We start from the raw sequence: 16,547 nt of genomic DNA, 5'->3' as shown, positions 1-16,547 counted from the left end.
GACTTTAATAATTTGCTTAGTTTCTGGTGTCATTCTAAGGGAGTACAATATTTGTCAACATGGAAGGAGATGGTCAAAAAACCACGCTGCTTTGCCAGGGATGGTCTGCATCTCTAGGCTTTTAAGTATTAGCTAAAAAATTGTCTTCCCCCATAGTGCCTTTTTTAGACAATGCCAAATTGAAAATGCTTCCAACATAGCAAATCAAAACCAAGAAAATCTAAAGGTATGAAAGCTAAATAATAGGAGTCTAAGGAAAAAACTCCACTCCCTATGAGCTCTGTTCACTTTAGAGAATGCTGATGTCTGTGTGGTCACTGCGGCATGGTTTAAAGCCATGGACAGCACATAGACAGTGCAAGGTTATAATGCCTTCCACACATTTAGACCAGCTACTACACAGACAGGGACTAAAGGTGGAGGTGTCTTGATTTACATCAAAAATAAATATACCTCAAGGCTGGTCAAACAGGACAATGCACTTGAGTTGCTCCATTTTCAAATCACCATAGGTAAAATCCAATACCACTTTCCTGCAAGCAATAGGTCCCCCTTTATGACCCAGGAAACCCATACCATGTATTTAAACTTATTGAAAACACTCACCATCCAACTCAATACCATATTTATGGGTGACCTTAATTACTCCACTATTAACTGGAAATCCTATATGACACCAAACGTACATGCACAGATTCCTGGATATTGTAAACACAAACTCCCTGGACCAGATTGTCAATACAAGAACAAGGGGTGCAACTATACTCGATCTGGTCCTCACTAATATGGGAGAGTGATGCACACCCCCTAGTGCAAAGTCTTCCCTGGTAAGATCAGACCACAAAATGGTCTCCTTTGAATTAAAAATAAAACCTGGACCCCCAGCTAACCCTGGAATATTCAGGAACTACTCTAAGACAAACTTCCTGCTATTAAGTGACAACCTAGCAAAATTTCAAGCCCCGATAAACCCTGAGAACACTGCTGCCTATTCAGAACTGTTCACAGAAACCCTGTACAGGCATGTTAATAGCTGCATAGAGATAGCTGTACGCACCAGGAAGAAGTAAAAAACTAACTCAGAAAACAAACCACCCTGGTGGAATCACAAAATCAAAAGGCTGTATAACAGAAGGAAGAAAAGCATGGTGGCAATTAGGAGGTGCAGCACCCAGCAGGATAAAAACACTCTCATCAAACTAAACAAAGAACTCAGAGGATAAATAAAGTCTACTCAAACCAAATTTGAGGTAAATTTGGCTTTCCAAGACAAGGAAACCAACAAGGCATTATTTAGCTATGTCTGCAACCTCAAAGGCAGTGCACAATTGTATACACAGTTCATTGTAAATGGAACCACCTATACAGAGCCAGAAGACGTAGCAAACCTACTGGCTGACAAATTAATTTCCAACTTTACCCCTCCCCCCAACCTTCCCTCAGGAAATACCATCAAATATAACTGCCCCTGTTATCACTAGGGGGCAGGTCCTTAATGATCTCTCTAAGGCCAAGAACACTGGATCAATGGGCCCAGACAATATCCCAGGATGCCTTGTAAATAGCAGGAAACATGACCTATCAGGCCATCTAGAATTGCTATTTAACTGTAGCCTCCAAACAAGCTTTGCGCCTAATGAATGGAGAACAGCAACAGTCATCCCTCTGCACAAAGGTAGGTTATCTACAGACCTTGGAAACTACAAACCTATAAGTCTCACTAGTCTTATATGCAAAGCCATGGAAATAATTATCATGAAAATGATCAATAATGATATAGTAAACCTCCAGACAATGGACCCAACCCAGTTTGGTGTCATCAAGGGGAGGTCATGTTTAGTCAACCTGGTGGACTTCTTTGAGAAGGTCACCAAAGCAATATATGTGGGCATAATGGTTCACACTGCCTACCTTAACCTGGCCAAGGCATTTGACACAATACCCTACTTGGGCATTGTTGACAAACTTAAGAGGTCAGGTACGAATCTGTATGTCACTCTGTGGATAGCCAACTGGCTCACAGATAGGACACAGGAAGTTAGAATTGGGGAGTTCACTTCTAGAAAGAGGCCAGTTGCAAGTTGGGTCCCTCAGGGATCGGTCCATGGATCTCACTTTTTGGCATTTACTTCTCTGAAGTCAAAGCCAGTGTCAGTGGTCTCTGGATGACTAAATCTGTAGATGATTGCAAATTAGGAGCTGTTATTGAATCCCATTGTGATACAAATATTCTCTAGGAAGGGCTGATACAGACAAACAACTGGCGTCAGAGCCATGGACTCAAACTAAATGTCAAGAAATGCATAACAATATCCTTTGGGAAATCATCCACCCCTGGTAAATATCATATTGACAACACACCCCTTAGAGTTGAACCAGTAGTCAGGGACTTTATTTATTTATTTATTGACATTTGTTGACCAGAAAAGTCCACTGTGTCAGAATAACCCATTTTCAGTGGAGGACCGGGGAGAAAAGCTCCAGTAGCAAATTAAAAATTACTACAGCAAACAACTAAGCAAATTTATTACACAACAGGATAAGATTTACAGTAATAAGAAACCATACAAATATAAATAGCATTTCTTAGTAATAGAAATATGCAGAGTACAATGTCATTATACAGTGAAAATAAATGACAGTAGAACTTGCACAGTATATAAATGGATAACTTGAGGACATTCAATATAAACAATCATGACACACAGTATATTCTGTACAATATGAGGGAGATTATACTTTTGCCTTGTGGAAGTTTCTTAAGGATTAAACATTTATTAGTATACATTGTTTACAAGAAAGTCACAGACGTACAGTTGGTTTACTAGTATTTCAGTTGATCTAAAAAAGGGGTATTCTAGTCAGTAAACTCATTAGTGTTGTTTTATGATGATATGAAGTTCTGATCACAAGGCCACCGGTGATTATTAAGAAAGTGATTTTTTTAGGGTGACACTGAAGGTTTTTATACACTCAATTTGTGTTATGGAGGGGGGCAGGGCATTCAATAGCTTTTCTATGGAGTAAGAGTAAGAGTATAAGCTTTGTCCAGCTCTCTTATTGTGTTTGTATACGGTAAGAAGCTGTTTATTAGTAGAATGAAAACTTTGGGTTGGGATGTAGGAATGTAAAATAGAATGTAGTGATGGGTAGTTATTTGGATTGTATATTACTTTATGAGCAAGAGTTAGCTGAGTGTATTGGAGGTAATGTGGGAGTTCCAGCCATTTTAAGTCTTTAATGGTGTGACAGTGGTGAGTGCAGTTTTGCAGTCCAGAAGCAAATTTGGCAATTTTATAATAGCATGATTGTAATTTATTGGTTAAGAATGCATGAAGGTTGGTAAAGGTGAGGGAACCATAGCTGAGTGATGGAAGTAGGAGGGTCTCTGCCAATTTTATTCTTGTGGGCTTATCCATGTACAGTTTATGTCAATATAGTTTCCTAGTTTTGAGTGTGTTGTTTTGATTGTGTTAAGAATTGTTGTTCAAATGATAGTTTGTCATCTGTAGTGATGCCAAGACGTTTAGCTGTTTTCACTACTTCAATTTCTGTATTATTTAGGGAGTAGATTTTGAACTCTTATGGGGGAGGTTTAGAAGAGAATATTAGTAGTGTGGATTTTTTGGGATTAAGTAGTAAGTTAGTCAGTGAGCTTTGTTTAGCCATGTTTCTATGTTTGAGAAGGTATTGTGTGTTATTTTGAGGAAATATGGGAAGTTGCTGGCCGAGGATATAACAGCAGAATTGTCTGCATACTGGATGAAGGAACTATGTAGGGAGACAGTATGGAGGTTATTTATAAATACATTAAGAAGTAATTTTACCAAGAATGGGGCCTTGGCAGGTGCGTACTTTATTAACCAGATAACCAGATTGATTGTTTTACCATCTGACAGATTGTTGTCTATCTTTCAGGTAGCTGGTAAACCAGGTAATTGTATGTTCAGTACATCCTAATGTTTCTAATTGTTGGATTAGTTTGATATGTGATACAGTGTCAAAAGCTTTGGATAGATCTAATAAAACTATTGATGTCAGTAGACCAGAGTCCAAAGCTTTGTTCAGGGTATTTGTGAAAGAAAGTAAGGCTGTAATAGTACTATGTGCAGGGCAGAAACCATGTTGCGTTTGTGCTAAGAGAGTGTTGTCTGTGAGATGTTTTAATAGTTGGGTATGTATACACTTTTCTAGTATTTTAGATAATGGTGAGAGAATGGAAATGGGTTGGCAGTTGGTTAAATCATTAGTATTTCTACCCTTATGCAATGGAGTCATGATAGATTCCTTCCAAATCTGAGGGACTGTGGATTCAGAGATGGCTCTATTAATTAGAATTCTGATGGGATAGACTAACACATTGGCACCGAGTTTCAGGTATTCAGAGGGGAGGTCATTGGCAGATAGGGAGCATGGTCTAAGTTTAGATAGCAGTTTGAATATTAAAGAGTTAGGTACCAGTTTTAATGAGAACTCTGGAATTTCTTGAGTATTGCTAGTGTTTTCTTTGTGAAGTGAGGGATGTAAGTTGGAATTCTCACCAACAGAGCTTGAATTACTTGTCAAATTGTTAGGTGGGTTGGTTGTTATTGGTGAGATTCTGTTGACAAGTTTGAGAATGTTGTCTGTAAAGTGGGTATTAAAAATTTGGGCTATTTGCTCTGGGTCTTTATCATGATATGGTGATGGGTTTTGTGTAGTTCCAGGATTAAGGAGTGAGTTGACTGATTTCCAAAAATTTTTTGGGTTGTTTTTCTGATTAGATAGTTGTTGTGAAAAATAATTTAATTTGTCATTTTTTACTAATGACTTAGCTTTATTGAGCAGTTGTTTGAAGTACATTTTTTTGCTTGTTTTTTGTTTTTACGCCATTGTTTCCAGGGCTGGTCTTTGGAGAGAAGAATTTGTTTTGTAGGTTTTGTGAGCCAAAGGGCATGATTGAGTTTTATTCTTTTGGACCTGATAGGGGTTAAAGTATTTTGTGTGTAAAGGAAGATCTTATTAAAATAGAATACAGCTTCTTCTAATGGTGATGTTTTTAGTGGAGTCCAATTCTGAGCTTTTAAGGAGTTGAAAGTTATTTGTTTGAAATTTGTTAGATTTCTAGCTAATCTATATGTGTGGGGTTTGGGTTGAGTGTGGGTTCTTAGTGTATAGACTGGTAAATGGTCACTTAGGACATCAGGGAGAGTACTGGTATTAGAGTATTTGTGTGGGTCTGACACAATAATCGAGTCTAGGGTGGGCTGTGGCTGTTTATTTTGGATCTGTGTGAGGCCAGAGAAACAAGTTGTGCATACCCATGAGGATTAATACAGTTATGTGGGGATTTTAAGGCTAAATTTTGCCAGTTAATGTTAGTATCATCTAAAATGATAGTTTCACAGGATATATTATGAGTGGTCCAAGATAAAAAGTTTTCAAGCATAGGGATGTTTGGCCTGGTGGAATATATAGTTCTGCTATTCACATGCATTTACTATTGCTCATGTGTAGTGATGCTAGTAAGATTTTTATGTTACTGAAGGTTGGACTGGTTTTGGGGAAAGTTGAAATGTTTAGACAGTTGCGATATATTAAACCTACATCCCCCCTTCCTTTAGAAGTCTATCTTTATGGAGGATACTATAACCAGCTGGAACTATTTCAGTATTGGATATATGTGGCTTTAGCCAAGTTTCTGTAACAGCTATGATGTCAGGGTTATGTTGTGAGGGCCATGCATGGAATTCAGTAATTTTGTTGCGAATACTCTGAATGTTAATTGTCATTGTATATAAGTTTTGAGTGTTAGGAGGGAGTATGGGGGGGTATTAATGATATTATGAGTGTGAGATGGGCCAGGATAAGGGTGTATGTGACCACTTTGAAATAGTAATAGGAGACGACTTGCAAGATAGGTGAAGAAGTTGGTTTTAGAAGAGCCCCTAACTAATGTGCAAGGAAACATTTTTGGTGTATTCCTAATGGGGAGAACTCTGAGTTTGTGGCTGAGTAAATTGATAATATTACATAAGGATGATGAAATTTTAGAAAAGCCTTTTTAAATTGGGTTGTAGTTTAGTAGTTAATGTGACTGTTCTTGAAAATGGATAGAATTGCATAGTGTAGAGAGAGGTTGCATGGGTTAATACAGAAATAGGAATACTTAAGGAGAGAGTGAAGATAACTAGATAAGCAATGTTGGCCATTTTGTATATTAACTAATAAAGGGTGTAGGTAAAACGTATGTAGTGTAAAAGTAAAAGGGTGGGGCTGTGTGAGGTTATGTAGCAGGGATAGGGTAACTGGATGAGGTGGGTCGTGTTTTGTATATGGGTAGAGAGTGTAAATTAAAGGAAAGTGGGGGTATGTGAAAATGGGGGTATGGCAGGGGAGCAGAGTGAGCCCAAGCTCAGTGAGGGTGAATGGAGTAGGCTTACACCCTGTTTGAGGATTAGAAGGTTTATCTTAAGAAAAACAATCAGTAAAAATAGACCACAGATAGAAGTTGTATGTTGCTTACTAGTCTGCAATGATGGCTTTTATTATTTTTTTGTATTCCTCTTTACTCTTTGTTTGCTGCACACTATGTAGCTAAAGATAAAAGCAGCTTGAGACTTTGCACTTTCGTTTGGTGTTCAATTACTGAATAATAAGCATTGAGGGGGAAGGAGTGAAGGCTATGACTCTACTGAGAGGGGCTCAATACCTTAACATAACAAAACAGATAAGTTAAGCAAAATGTATCACCTCTGAAATGGATGAAAAGGGTGGGGGGGCTAAGAAAAAGAAGGTTTGCAGCTGTCGCCCCTGGGGTATGTGACAAGGCAAAACAGTAGTCACAAAAGCAGGCACCTACACTGTCCATAAGTGTCTACAGCAAGTCTCCCGGAGTTAAAGCTGGGGTTGCAGTCTTTATTTTTCGATGATGATTGGTTACTGTTTCCTTTGCTTTTAGCTGGAGTGAATGGAGTCCTCACTTACACAAGTGTGAGGGGGGGGGACCCAAGGTGATCAGGTGCTCAGTGGTGACTGCTTGTAAGTGGCAACATCAGAGCTCCTGGAGTTAAAGCTGGGGTTGCAGTCTTTATTTTTTTATGACGATTGGTTATAGTTTACTTTGCTTTTAGCTGGAGGGAGAAGAGTCCTCACTCACACAAGTGGGGGGAGGGCCAAGGTGACCAGGTGCTTAGTAGCATAGAGACACTACACCAGGAGGGATTTCATCTGTGTTTAGGGACACACCTAGACAGTCATCTATCATTTGATCATCATGTGTCTAGAGAAGTGAGGAAATCATTGTATGTTGTGCAACTTATAAACATAGGCATGGCATCTAGGTCTAAGGAAGTCATTGTTCCACTGTATTCGGCATTCATTAGACCTATCATTGCATACAATGCTCCCTTTGGTACATACCTAACCAGGCATTTCCAACAAATGGAACATTGACAGGAGTTCCTCACTAAAAGAATACAGAGCATAAGTAAAATGTCCTATGCAGACCGCCTCAAGGCCCTATTCCTGTATGCTTTCTCTAACAGGCTATTGAGGAAAAATCTATGCCTGGCATACAGGGCATTGTCATACCCCATTTTGATGGATATCCTGCATATCCACAAAACAAACAGTACCAGAATTACCCATTCTAAAGACTTAAGCCTTGCCTGTGATATAAATAGGACCTGCTGGAGAGACAGGTATGTATCCCAGAGATTACCGAGTCTCTGGAACAGGCTCCCCATCCACATGAAGCAGAGTTCCTCTCTAACCCAGTTCAAGTGTGACTTGGACATTTGGATGGGAAACAGGAAATTTATACCTGGCTTGGCACCTGTGTCTCTAATGGACACAGGCAACATGTAAATGGTTAATCTGCTAGGCCCTTTGCTTATAGACATTTCATTTTCCAAGCCTCTGCTTACACTTATCAAGGGTACCAGAACTTGTCAGAGATTTGGGATGCATGGCTAGCCTTACAAAAGGGCATTGTAGTCGTTAGACTAGTAAACACCTGTGAACCTATGAATATATGCATGAAATCAAATTCAAAACATTAATATAACCCATCAAATGAAACTAAATTTGCTTGGGAGGTGCACTCCTTACACCACAACATGTGTGGAGGCAATGCGTACCACACACCACTTAAGAGATATTCTAAAACTATGGTTGTATACCTCAAAGATTGAGGAAAACAGCTGAATTCAGTGGCACAATGTTTATTTACATTTGGTACTTTGGCAAAAATAGTAGCTTACAAATATGGTAAACCAAAAGAGACAACAGTCCAGGCCACTGACCATGACTAGTTGTAAAAGGTGATGATTGACTTTCTAAGAGATATGACATGCTTGACCTTTCAGTCTACAGGGATGGATGGATAAAGTAAATCACCAGCAATTAATGTAAGAGATGTTAGAGATGGCACCTAGTGAACAGCACCCTAGAAGGACCTAACCAACTTATTGTTCTAACTCATTTTGACCAGAGAAATGTTGTCCCTTACTGCCTGAGAAATTTTCCTCAGAGGATATATTTGAGAGGGGTGTCTAATTATTCTTAAATAATTAACTAAGTTTATATCGCTGTCATTATTCTTTTCTCATCAAGTGAAAATTTAAAAGGGAAAGTATGTTGCTTATGTGCAATTAACACATGAGCATATTACTCAAGGTGCAGAATTATTTTGCTAAAAATGCATTAAATAATGTCCTTCTTTCTTTCTCTCCTCCTCACTTCCTTCTACTTACTTAGACACTCATTTCTAAGAACCGGTGATTAGTTCCTCTTACTAGTCTTCTAACCCACACCTAACTGTGCTATTAGATAGAGCTGGTGAATAGTATGGTTCATTCTAAATGCCTGTGTCCAGTCAATAACTAATTTCTGTATGGATACGTTCTCATACATAAGAACATACTGGTTCAGAAATCAGGCATGGCTGACTGTGAACGTGTGATGAAGGCTATACCACTTTCCACCCTTCTTTGCTGCCAGGATTTGTCTGCAGAGAGCAGAATACTTCATTATTGCTTGGCTGCAAGTAAAGCATGACTAAACAATCAGCTGTTTGCTGTTAAGTGTATGAGGCAGGAGTTATAATTGAAGAACACACCACTGGCAAATGCATGTTAAAGCAATAGAGTCCTTGGGCTGTGAAAAATGTCACCATGTCCTGTAAACTGTTTTACCTTGCATGTAGACCATACAGAATGAAATAATCAGAGGCTGCTACAACTTTTAAACACAGTTGTCTTAGAAATAAATTGCAACAGTATCAGATAATTTCAAGCCCCAGTTATCACTCGTCAGCTGTAATGTCACTAAAATGATTTAGCAGAATTCTTTCTGCTGTTTTATAACTATCATATTCCTTAGGTCACTGTTATTCTCCTTATGGACTTGCTTCTAAAATCCAGCATTGCATTGTCACGCCATAGGGAGGTTGGGTAAGGGGCGATTTGACACCAAAGTAAAAGAGCAGTAAATGTTGGTAGTATAATACAATGCCATATTCACAAATATAGTGCTCAGTTCCATAAAGAGGTTGTACAATATGTGCCCTGTCTGTTACCATGACACCAGCAAAATGCACAAAATAGACTAATTCTACCGTCAGACTATGCACCAAAAGATGCTAAGTATTCAAACCACAGTGATAGTCAATGCACTGATCTACGCCTGAAGACACGCCAAGAAGATACAAACCACAGAGATAGTCAATGCACCGATCTACACCTGAAGACATGTCAAGAAGGATAAACCATACTGATAAAGCCACTTCTCAAAATGTTTATACAACAGTTCACATGTCCAAAGGCTGTGTTGGCCTAGGTGGCATTTAATGTTGATGTAACATCCTGGATGTAATAAAACTATCTTCGTTAATCTAAAGCAGGCCGGTTTTAGCATGATCAGGGAGTGGGGTACATGTTATGTCCACATTTAATGTCAATAAGGATGAATTATTCTGTATCCGACATTGGTAGTTTTAATATTTAATGATGGTTATTAGTTCGATTTTATTAGCCTTAGATTTATTTAACATCTGTCTTTGTTATAATTTGTCATGCATGTCCATTTTTTGCTCATGCTGTATCCCATTTGGGTACACTGTTGTGCAAGAACATACTATAGTCTTTTGTCTACAATCACTCTGGAGGCAGGAACAGGGATAATTCATAAAACATTTGTTCCCCCGGCCCTGCCTGCAAACCATGTTACAGCTGGAGAGGGATCTGTTGCATGTGTGCCTTCCATTGGTGGATCATGTTGTTGTTACTGTTCTAGAAGCTTATGTGTGAGCAAAGCCACGTGCTTGTATGCTCTTTATTGCTATACAGGATACCTACTTATACCAAGTTATTAACATAATACTACTGTGCCATTTTATTACATATAAAGATGATGCTAATTTTGTTATGTTAAGGAGCAGATCACCTTTAGTAGTTCACCAAATTCATTGCTGCAGATGTCAACGTAGCATGTAGCCCCATAGTTTTGTACATCTCACACATACTTTCTCCCATCACTCACATTTTTGAAAAGCACTAAAGATATTTGCATGTCTTTTCTATACTTGGTCACTTTTAGGTATGCAGTAGAATATGATGCTATACGCCATACTAATTTTGTGAAGTGCACAGGACACTTGTATCTATTTTATTTTGTACAGCCTTACACAATTGTTGACCTTTTTTATGAATACCAGCCAATGTTTTAAGCAAATGGCTACATATACTTATATTATGGCTTTGTGCAAGAGTAGGCAGTCAATGTTGTGGTATTATTTGTAAAGGTGACATGGTACTGTGACTGTGTGTGCGCATGTGTGTGTGTGTGTGTCTGTCTGTCTGTCTGTCTGTGCATGTGTGTGTGTGTGTGTGTGTGTGTGTGTGTGTGTGTGTGTGTGTGTGTGTGTGTGTGAGAGAATGTGTATTTGTCTGTCTATGTGTTTGATATGTATGTGTGTGTTATTTAGGTAAGTATAATAGGTTCTCAAATAGGTGCTTTATGAGAATATGTACCTTGGTTAAAGTGAAATGCGATGTGATCAAAGTATAGTTATCTAAATGGGAATGCACGGGCGTGTGTGTGTGTGTGTGTGTGTGTGTGTGTGTGTGTGTGTGTGTGTGTGTGTGTGTGTGTGTGTGTGTGTGTGTGTGTGTGTGTGTGTGTGTGTGTGTGTGTGTGTGTGTGTGTGTGTGTGTGTGTGTGTATGTGCATGTGTGTTTGTGTGTGTCTGTGGGGTTATATGTGTGGATGTGTAAGCACATGACTATGAGAGTTATTGCAATGTATGTCATGAGAAAAGTGGATGTTACGAGATGTTGTATGTGAAACTGGTAGGCGACTTGACTTAAGGATGTTAAAAGTTGCAATAATAATGTAAAGGTATCTGGGAATAGCAATAAAAAATCCATGCCCTCATTTTTTTTTTTAATTTTTACAGAGCCAGGTATTTTGATGCTTTGTTAGAAATGGTGTGAATATAAAACATATGTTCACCATTTATGCCTTCAGTTGCTGTCCTGCAGTGATAACTGACATCTCTGATTATGCTGAAAAAGACTTATTGGTGATGGTGTTTATAAAGACTCTATGTACTTATATTTGTGCATTTTAACTGTTTTACAAATATTTATGCAACATTGTTGTGGGGATTAACAAGCATATGGCCATATATGAAATTACGTAATAGAATGTGCATTCTAAAATGTATCATGTATAATAAAATGTAGAAAAAAATAATTACCTTTAAAAGCTGAATGGAAGAAACTTACCTAATACAAAGACTGGCATAAAAGCACCACAGGGAATTGGCAAAGTTGTAGAAACTGCAGACATCCAGAACTAGGAAAAGAAAAACAAAATAATTCTGTTTGCATTTTTCAATATCAATATGGGTGTATGGACAATAACTGTAGGTACTAAAACTGCATTCTGAAGACGCTCTTGACTTGAGTCTCTTAGAATTTAATGACTAATTTTCAACCATTTATTCACTGGTAAATTCATTATATGAGAATTTGTGGATAAACTTCAAAAACAAGTGGGTGTACAGTAGACCTTTATATATATGCCTTTGCTGATTAAAGTCAAATATGTAATTGCAAAAAATGCAGCTTCTACCTTCAGTAATGGATTTGTACAGAAAACATATACCATTTCTAAATGAAAGACATTTAATTTTTATACATGCATGTTCCAAAAATGGCAGCTTTCATATTTATGAAGTGCCCTGAAGGAATCTATATTTATTAGTTATGTGTGGAAAAACTGGAAATTGCTAAGCTGTGACAGTGCAAAATTATTCTTACAGATTCGCTGTCTACTATTATGCTTGGCCTGAAATATAAAGTGTCACCATTATCCAAGTCATCAGTAGCATCTGACATTTTGTGAGCCGGCATGTTGGCTCTGAGGGATCTCACCACATCTGTGTCCTCTCCTGTTGGTGACTTGCAATTGATTTAGTTATTTTCATGCAGTGTAAGTCTCCTCTACATGATCACTGCAAGTTGGAATTTGCCCTTACCCCAAAAGTACAGAGACCCTAAAAATGTATTACATCGAGGGCAGGGGTGCACGACAGGCATCTTTATGGGAAGTATGGAGGGCTTTGTTCACCTATAGAAAAAATCTTGTTTTAACATTCAGTGAATGTCACTTATTTCAATAAAATCTGTAGACACAGTACAAGTTTTTCATGAGATTGTGCTGACTATAGTGTGTATTTTATCTCCAGTGCCATTCTGTGCTCTTTGCCCGCCATAATATATTGTAATTTTCTCTTCTGTTATTTACACCTTCCTGCTTTACACCACAAATAAATGCTGCTATTGTTTTTGGAGGAACTATAGTTGGGGATGGTGCTAAAATATTTTCTGCCTTGTAGGGGCTTACATGAAGGCTAATTTATCAGTTCTGTGTATAGCGCAGGCTATAGCACAGTCACTGTTAATCATGTCTTCTGCTGCTAACTTTCACACTGCTACACCTGTACAGAACATGTAGGTATGTATGTATTCATGTATATGAGTAGCTCCAGGAAATGAAGTCAAGAGAACTGTTGGTTCTGCCCATAAATCTTCCCCATCCCTCTATCCATCTGATCATAGAGATATCTGCATCTGCAATTTTGTATGAGTTTGTGTGTGTTAGTGTGTGTGTGTGTGTCTGTGTGTGTGTGTGTGCGTGTGCGTGTGCGTGTGCGTGTGTGTGTATGTGTGTTTGTATGTGTGTGTCTGCGCGCACGTGTGTGTATATGTGTGTGGGCGTGCATGCTTGTGTGTATATGTGTTTGCATGTGTGTTTTTCCTGCTGCAGTCAGTTTGTTCATTTGAAGGTCTTGTTTCTCCAAGTAAGGAATTTACATATTTTTTCAATATATTTTTCTTAGTCTCCATAATCCTTGCCTTAGCTTTGTTCCAGCTGCAAGCATTTGCACTGATAATGGAAAATGCATCTTCCTTATCTAGGTGGAAATATTTTGCTGTGAAAGCTTTTCTATGCAGCTGCTTGGGAAATTACATTTTAGATATTTTCATCATGCTAATTACTACAAATCCACTCCACTTTGGTTCATAATTTTCACAAATATTTGTATATGCTAAGTATTTCACCTTTAACTATAGCAGTTGTATTAACAAAAAGTCATATTTAGCATATTCAACAAAGATCTGCAAAGTATGTTTAATTTTGTACCTTGACATAAGCATTTTGTTTACCCCTGCAAAATATCTCATATGATTTGCACAGCTGAACTACAGGTACCAACACAGTGATTTGGTTATTAAATGTCAAAGTATTTCGTAATTTGTACCTTCATAACAAAAAACAGAAGGAGGATGACGAAGACATTAAGTTTGGGATGAATCCATACTGCTGACTTTCCAAGGACCTGGGTGTTTCCAACATGTTTTGTCCAGGTGTGGTTGTCGAAGAGTGAGTTGATACTCTCCCGGGTCATTAGCTATAACACGAAAAACAATCATAATATTAAGAAATATTTGTTCAAGCTTACTTGTTTATTAAACACAAAAAAGAAATTTTGAGAAAACATTGAGACTGGAGTAAAATGGCATATGCTTGACACAAGCTCTGATCATGACACCAAGCAATTGACTATATTATAAGTTTTTTTAGTAGCACGGATACAAATGAACTGTCTGGATGTAGAAAACATTCCATGTGTAACAAAAGGAGATGCTGCCAGCCCAGCTTTCTGGAATTTTGTAAATAATTATATGTCATTTGTGAATATTAACATGATTTATATAGAAGTGTGACAAAAGGAGGTACTGCCATCGCAGCAAGCTGGAATTTTGTAAATAATCATGTAATTTGTGAATATCAACATGATTCATATGCTTGTGTTACAAAGGTATTAGAGTTGTATGTCATATAAGATGATTTGTACAGATATGTGTGCTAAAGAGATATTTTGTAGAGTACTCAGGGTAGAGATGTAACCACAGTGCACCCTGCTGGAAAATAACAGAAATGTACATAGACTATTGTAACGGTGTAACTGTATATATTTTAAAAGTGGAAACTGGAACATAGAAGGTTAACTTGCAAAATGTCAGAAAAATAGTTGAAATTAAATTATTTTATAACTGCGCCATAAAAGATGGTTTCAATGCAGCAATGAGACAGGATGTCTAAAACTAGGGTGCCTTCTGCATTGTCTTGTAAGTGTTTTATTGTTTTATGTCTTCCAGCAGCTGCATACATCTGATGGCTATGCATTTTCACAGGAAGATGCTAAATGCTGGCAGTTTCTAGCAATGTTGGTTTAGCTTGGAAGATAAAGTCAGATGAGAAGAAGTGATGTCATCCACAAGCTAACCCAGCAGTAATATTTGATATATTAATTTAAGAACTCTCTGAGAGAGGTAGGGCATTTTGTATTTGTCTTTGACCTGACAGCAACATCAGCTAGAAGATCCATTCACCACACTTGCCTTGCTCTGTAAGTAAGTCTTGGGAACAGTATAATTCTGAGGTTATTTTAGATGTTTTTCTTTATTTATTTGAGACTATCCTGCAATGTTGTTTTAAATATTTCCTGTAATTTTGAACTCAAATGTAACTGTGATTATTTACAGAGTATTTTCTTGTTCTTTTATTATTTATTATTAAATATCTTTAAAGGAGAACTATACCCACAGACTCAAAAACATGTTTATTTCATCATGGTTTGGTGTTTCCCACATTTTAACACCACTCTGGGACTATTTACAGGTTTTTAAATATTTTTATACATAATTCCTGAGTCTGACCACATGGGGTCTGGCATCTCGAAGTAATTCTGATTGTTTAGTCTGCCTCTAGGTATCCCACAATGCAGTGCTTGTCTGTAAAAATTACATCGCACAGGACTCTTTCTTCCTAAAGCTCCTGTCACTACATTGATTTTAAATGCATACACTGCTGCCTTTCAGTCAGTTTTAAGTAACATTTCAAGCTGTTCAATGACTACTTAAAACACAAACAGTGCAAATGCCACAGAACAGACTTTCAAAGTGCTTTTTACTGCTGCTTCTTTTTAGAATGGCTAAACTGCAGTCTTTTGCCAAGTATGAATTGTACTAGTTTAACTCATCTCCCAACCCTCTCCACACCTAACTTCCCTAGCTGTCAATGTGCTAAGGGTAATTTGAGTTGTTACCTGCTGTGATTGACAGCTCACAGCAGGGGACTTGACTCATGTACTGTTTCCTTGTTCTAGCCTTTACTTTCTGTATGGGTAGGGGAAGGATCAGGGAGCTGTGACATCACATGGGTAGGTTTTTAGGATGGTTGTGGTGATGTCAGTTTGGGGAGGGAATTGGCCAGAAAATTACCTGTATTCAGTGGCTTTGATGACATTAATGAACTGGAGACTGCAGCAAGCTTTTCCAGGCTGGGATAAAAGTCTTTTGAAAGTGAAACCACCACAGTACAGTAAGGTACTGTTCTAGTGGCGAGAAACAGTCAATTTAAAATATTAGAAATGCTGTGTTGTTGTTTATTCATAGCAAGGACAGTAAATAGGGAGAAAAAGGACAGAAAAGTTGAGCATTTAATAATAAAATCCCATTGTTGTCCTTTAAACCTTTCATTGTGGCTGATATTGGTGAGACATATTTAAGTTCTGGGAGTACTTACATATTTATTTGGTGACACTGTGGGCCACTTCTAATAGCCTTGCCCCTTGGTCAAACTACCAGTAAGATTGGACACCCTTTGTTGGGGGCCTTAAAGTAGCTGATAAAGAGTTGGCTGGTGGCAATAACAACTACCTTAGAGTCTGGGCAAAAGGGGACATAGCTAGTAAACCTGTGCCAGCCTTTCCTAGGTATGTATGTGTGTGTTTGTATATAAATCAAATCTTACAGAGTGTGTGTCAGCTATCTGGGCAGGGGCATGAAGCACTGGTTGGACAGAGAGGGTGCTGGAGGTTTTGGCTTGGCCACTCAGCTGAGATCTCAACTCTATAGCTGTGCCGGTGGGGATTATTATTGGGGATCTGGAGAAAGAGGGAGAAGCCAGCTCCAGACTGACTGTGGTCTCTG

General features: G+C 38.2%; 1 protein-coding gene across 1 annotated transcript in view; it reads right to left on the bottom strand.

Annotated features, from left to right (window-relative positions):
• The window catches only part of CLCN1 (chloride voltage-gated channel 1), a 2,440,475-nt gene that overhangs the window by 647,829 nt on the left and 1,776,099 nt on the right, over window positions 1-16,547 (bottom strand). Inside the window, exons 12-13 of the mRNA XM_044079868.1 lie at window positions 13,811-13,960; window positions 11,769-11,838 (exon numbers count right to left, since the gene is read on the bottom strand). Of these exons, the coding sequence (XP_043935803.1) occupies window positions 11,769-11,838; window positions 13,811-13,960 (220 nt within the window). The remainder of the gene's footprint in view (window positions 1-11,768; window positions 11,839-13,810; window positions 13,961-16,547) is intronic.

Source organism: Protopterus annectens, chromosome 8.part0 (genome assembly GCF_019279795.1).
Source record: "Protopterus annectens isolate FY-2018-M chromosome 8.part0, PAN1.0, whole genome shotgun sequence".
Taxonomy (NCBI): Eukaryota; Metazoa; Chordata; order Ceratodontiformes; family Protopteridae; genus Protopterus; species Protopterus annectens.
The sequence above is the reverse complement of the archived record's forward strand: the minus strand, read 5'-3'. Positions and strand labels throughout refer to the sequence as shown.